This window comes from Solanum pennellii, chromosome 12 (assembly GCF_001406875.1).
Source record: "Solanum pennellii chromosome 12, SPENNV200".
NCBI lineage: Eukaryota > Viridiplantae > Streptophyta > Magnoliopsida > Solanales > Solanaceae > Solanum > Solanum pennellii.
The window spans coordinates 60,024,853-60,030,905 of NC_028648.1; the positions used below are offsets into that span (position 1 = coordinate 60,024,853).

At 29.7% G+C, this 6,053-nt stretch overlaps 1 protein-coding gene across 1 annotated transcript; it reads left to right on the forward strand.

Annotated features, from left to right (window-relative positions):
* The first annotated feature begins 3,963 nt into the window (after positions 1 to 3,963).
* Positions 3,964 to 5,734, forward strand: LOC107006922 (cytochrome P450 CYP736A12-like). Its single transcript, XM_015205430.2, has 2 exons — positions 3,964 to 4,824; positions 5,008 to 5,734. The coding sequence occupies exons 1-2, from the start codon at positions 3,964 to 3,966 to the stop codon at positions 5,614 to 5,616; spliced, it is 1,470 nt and encodes a 489-aa protein (XP_015060916.1). The 3' UTR covers positions 5,617 to 5,734.
* Positions 5,735 to 6,053: the final 319 nt, after the last annotated feature.

Genomic DNA, 6,053 nt, shown 5'->3' on the forward strand with positions numbered 1-6,053 from the left:
AAGGAAACTAAATCCACCAAAACTATTCTATTTATACGCTATTCGTAATGATTGCCTTAATCATTAGCATTAACTATACCATAACAGTCACTCAAAAATGTTAATTCCCTAAGCAACAAAAACTGATTTTATATGCATATTAAATTAAACACTAAATTAAACTCCTTCATACATTATACTAATATACATGTATCCTCCTAACTTCAATATAATGGAAAGGGACTTGGAATTGTACTAGTTCTGACCTGGAGAAGTATGCCTCCATTTTTCATTCGTCTACCGCCGCTGCGTAAGTCCTCGCCTATTCCCTGTTCTATTTTTTCTTTCTAAATAAACTAATTTTGTACCAAAAAGTGGCAAAACCCAACTAGCCTAATTTAATAAGTATAATATAGGGTATTAAATAAATTATCTCTTAGTCCATTAACCATCAATTAATAAAAAATTTAATTATTTAATAAGTATCTGTCAATTAATTAACTATAGTTTAATAAATAGTTTAAAATTGTGAAATATGATTTTCGGGTTATTACACCAACTCCAATCCAATTCTTTATTTTACTCTCTAAAAAAATCTTTTTCTCTATTTTTAATATTTTATTATTATTTCTATTTCATTCTTATTTTCTTATTTCATAATATAAATCTTTGGTTTTTTTTCAAATAATTATTTTATATGATGTTTAATGAGATATAAAATTATATTTTTCTTAAATTTTTAAATAACATAGATTGCAAGAAAATATTAATACATAAATTAGGAGGCAAATTCAAATAAAAGTGATATACAATCACATTGATATACAATCACATAACACTCAATTTTTAAAATCATTACGTTGCTCCCATAAATGCTCTATAATGCATTATGGAGATAAAATAAGCATTTTTTGTCCTTTTTTTTTTATGTCTAGCTAAAAATTGTTCAATCCGAAGATTTTCATCTACCACCACTTCTATAGTTGGAGTTGGAGCCTCTATAATATCTTGAATTAGTGCATTGAGAAACTATTAGTAATTCAAATGTTCGTGATTACATGCAATGAGAACAACAACGAATACTTGAAAAAAGAAATCAACAATCACAACCGCAATCACAACCACAATCGCAACAATTTTCGGAATCATATCCTATTTTTTTTTTCAAATAGTGCTAGGTCTGGAAACGACCTATCGGATTACTAAATTATTATATTATGTATTGTATTTTATCCCGTCTTTACATTATTATGTTATGTGTTGTATTGTTGTCTTGTATTTAAATTATTATGTTATGTATTGTATTGTTGTTTTGTATTTAAATTATCATATCATGTATTGTATTTTTAAATTAAATTTTTCATCTTGCCATTTTAATTTTTTGTATTCTTTAAAATGAAAATTAAAAATAAGATAAAATTTTATTATTGATGAAAATTAGAAAAAAATTTAAAATATTATTAATTTGAAATAAAAGTGGTATATATTAAAAAAACATTTTTAAAAATATTATATTACATTTAAAAAAGAATTATGAATATTAAATATTTAATTAATGAAATTTTATATAAAATAATATGTTGATTAAAAAGTAAAATAGAAAATAGAAAGTAAAATAGAGGTGGGTTGGAGATGGTCTTAGTCCAAGGTGGCTCCGCCCCTGCTTTTTTATTGTCTTGGATATTATCAATCCTAATGTTATCTCTCCTAGTATGCTCATATATCTATCTCAACATTCTTACTTCCACAACTTGCATCTTCTGAGGATGAGAGTACTTGATTGCTTTAGCATCCGCCACATATCACAAAATCAATATAACCACCACTTTGTGTGACATGCGTAATTTTATATTTGTGTGAATGATAATTTCATATTGTTTCATAATGTATCATTTCATATTGTAATGTAGTACTTTTATGAATATATAGTTTGGATGGATTATATTGTTTTCCATCATATAGGATAAAATAAGATTATTCGATAAATAGTAACAAAGACAAAAGATTTTTAAAAAAAATATTATAACGATGCAATATACAAAATCGATCGTTACACAAAATTTAACTTTTCACCAGTACATAACAGTGAATTTTAAACAATACGATATAATAAAATTTAATTATCAGTCAAACAAAACATTATATTTAAACCAAATAACAAAATAAGCTAACAATGGATAAAACTTATCCCATCGAGTGTATACACCAAGTTAATACATACATGTCATGTGTTTAAATTTATAGTTTATTTTACTTACTTAATTATAATTAATTGACATATATTTATTTCAGTAAATCACATATAATTTTTTTCAGCTAACCATCATCTAAATAAGCTGTAAAGGTTTGATGAATATCTTCCACTTCGAATTTTATATTGTTAACTCATTGATTTGATGTTAACTCATTAGTTAAATTTTATATATTTATAGAAAAAATAGTGTTTGAAATATCTAGAAGAGGAAAAGACTGCTCAATCAATGGAATAATCCTCCATATGATGTCCATCATGATGAAACAATCCCTCATATAAAATATAATAAATTATGCACAAACGCAAAACAACACATATACCCCTTTTGATTCTCAAGTTATTTATGCCTAAAAAATCCATTCTAGTGTTATAATTCCTATTTTTTTCAAATAAGGCGTAACGTTATTTGACTAAAGAAAGAAAAAAATTAATTAAATTAAATTTGAGAGAATAAAACAGATCTACTAGGTTCAATGAAATACCATTTGGAGTTCATTTTCTTTAGATGGCACAATTAAAGCTTAACACGTCAAAACATCAACCTCGGAACAAGTACTCAACTGAAATATTAAAAGGCCAAATCCATACGTAACCTCCTAAAATTGATAGTAAATTTCAATTAGATACTTCAACTAATCGATATTCAATTTAGACATTTCACTTAGAGTTTTGTTATATTATTTTAACACTTTTTAATAATAACAAAAAAACTGAAGGAGCTTGTAAAATAGTCGTTGATGACATGACAGACAATCAATTAAATGATTATATATGTTATTTTCAGTTAAATATTATTTTAAATCTATTTAGTAAATAAAATAAAAATATTATTCTAAAAAAATTTCTTTTTCATTTTGTTCTTGTTTGAAAAAAAAATCTTTTCTTTTACTATTTTTCATATTTATTCTTCTTTCTTTTTAGTGGTATTTTTTGGAAGAAAAGAGGAAGAGCAAGAGAGAACAAATATGAAATATGAGTATTGGTATCCGTTTTTCTGGTAAAAAAAGGAGGGAGATGATAGTAGATTTAGAAAAGTAATACAATGAAGAAGAAGAAAAATGACTTTAAAAAGAATTTGAATAAAAAATGTGACCTTCATTAAAGGAGTTTAAGTTTGATAAAAATGTGGGGGTGGTGGCTTGAAAAAATATAGAAGAAGAGAAAATAAAATAAAAAAATATCTAAATTAAGTTTTTCACGCGCTATTGTTGCGTGTATCACACTCACTTTGACATGTCAACAAAACAGTGTAAAAAAATAACACAATAGAACCCTACATGATGTGTCGATAATGAAAATCATCTAGTTAAAATATCTAAGTGAAATTTGATGCCAACTTTAAGAGGCCACCAATGAATTTGGCCTTATTAAAATAAATTAGCATTTGAAGAGATAATCAAAGAAGAGATAACTTTTGGCTTATTTTTAATATTTTGGCTTTTGGTTTTTTTTGCTTACATCGAAAGGTATAAGCACGCTATGGGGGGGTGGGGGTGAAGGGCCCCTAGGAGTGTGAGGGCGTGGAGGTGAGGTGTGTTGTAGGGTAGCGAGGGAGGAGATAATTACTGTGGAATGTCACTCATGAAACTTGTTTAATTAGGGAGGACATTTTCCGAAATATACTTTCTAACATTACGAAATAATGCATTGATTTTTCTATATAATTGAGATCTCTAGACACTTTCAAGTAGAGATATTTTAGAAGCTAAAAGAGTTATTAAGTATTAGACATGGCGTTTATATGGGCAACACTAGTTGTTATATTTGTTGTGTATACCTTGTTAAACAACATCCACAATAGGAAAAGATATCCTCCAGGTCCAAAAGGACTTCCCATTATAGGACATCTTCACTTGTTAGGAAAAAATCCACACAGAGATTTACAAAAACTAGCAAAAACACATGGTCCATTTATGTATGTTAGACTGGGACTAGTACCTACAATCGTTGTCTCGTCTGCAGGCGCAGCCGAGAAGGTCCTCAAGACATATGATCATATCTTTGCTAGTAGGCCTCATATGGAGGCATCTTATTATTTGGCGTATGAACAGAAGAATCTGATATCCGCAAGGCATGGACCATACTGGCGTAACATGCGCAAATTGTGCACTCAGCACCTTTTGAGTAACCAAAAGATCAATTCATTTCAATCCATGAGAAGGGAGCAAGTTGAGCTTATGATCAAATCACTTAAAAATGATGATCGCGCTGTATTTGATGTTAGTGCAAAGATTTCGTCTTTGAGTGCTGACTTGACTTGCTTGATGGTATTTGGAAAGAAGTACATGGATGAAGATTTGGACAAGAGGGGATTCAAAGCTGTTGTTAAAGAGGTTGAGCATTTATCAGCAACACCAAATCTTGGTGATTTTTTTCCCTTTCTTGGTGTAATTGATCTTCAAGGACTCACTCGCCGCCTCAAGGATCTTGCAAAGGTGTTTGATGAGTTTCTCGAGAAGATGATCGATGAACATGTCCAGTCTCGTGATCAGAAGCAATCCAAGGACTTTGTTGACACCATGTTGGACATTATGCAATCAAGAGAAACAGAATTTCAGTTTGATCGTAATCATATAAAAGCTATCCTTTTCGTACGTTTATTTCATCCCATTTATATACACTACAAAAACAGTGTGAACTACATGAGTAATCATGAAAATAAGTTTCCTGCAAATTCTCATACAGGAAAATCTCCACGTAACTCACAGTTTTCTTGTAGTGATACTTCTAATATTATTAGGTTTGTATGTACTAATTTCTCCTTTCTATAACAGGATATGTTAATTGCAGCAATGGGTACTTCAGCAACAGCTGTAGAATGGACACTAACAGAGCTTCTTCGACACCCTCACGTGATGAAGAAACTCCAAAAAGAGTTAGAAGAAGTGGTAGGACTTGAAAGAATGGTAAAAGAATCAGACTTGGAGAAGTTAAACTACTTAAACATGGTTGTGAAGGAGGGGATGAGGCTGCATTCTGTAGCGCCACTAATACCTCACGAGTCCATAAAAGATTGTGTAGTCGATAACTTCCACATTAAAAAAGGATCCCGGATCATGCTTAACTATTATGCTATCCAAAGGGATCCAAATATTTGGCCTGAACCTGAAAATTTTTTCCCTGAAAGGTTTGTTGGGAGCAGTATAGACATGCGTGGACGTGACTTCCAACTTTTACCATTTGGCTCAGGCAGAAGAAGTTGCCCTGCGATGCCGTTGGGGATCATCATTGTCCATCTTGTAGTAGCACAACTGGTGCATTGCTTTGATTGGGAGCTTCCAAATGGTATGCAGCCTTGTGAATTGGATGTTGAGGAGCACTTTGGATTAGCAACAAGCAGAGCAAATCCTTTAATGGCTATTCCTACTTATAGACTAAACTAGTTTCCGGGCACGCGCTTTGCACGTGTAACCCATGAGTGTATTATTTCTTAAAAGATAATACTACTAAATAATAAAATATGTCTAATTGAGATTTCTTACTTTGTTTTACTACTAATTGTGACACTCTAATTTTCTGACCTCCAAGTGAATGCATCGAGATAATAATATGAGAAATTAATAAAATAAACTTTGTTTGTAATTCAAAAAATAAGTTTGCAAAGCTAAAAGGAAAAATAACAACTATCTAAATTAAATTTCTTGATAGTTCCATTTTATTGGTAGAATAATGCTAGATAGTGTAAGATTAACTTTGAGTGAAGGAAAACAAAACCTTTCAACTTTTTTAATGAATGTGTTTTAAGTATTGTATTAAATTTTTATCCACAAACACTTTAAACTAATTAGTTAACTATAAATATTTAAAACTAAGATGTAAA

Coding starts and splice junctions, on each gene's coding strand:
- LOC107006922 (XM_015205430.2), top strand. CDS start 3,964: ATGGCGTTTATATGGGCAACACTAGTTGTTATATTTGTTGTGTATACC. Junction 4,825..5,007: donor ATATAAAAGCTATCCTTTTC/GTACGTTTATTT, acceptor TTTCTATAACAG/GATATGTTAATTGCAGCAAT.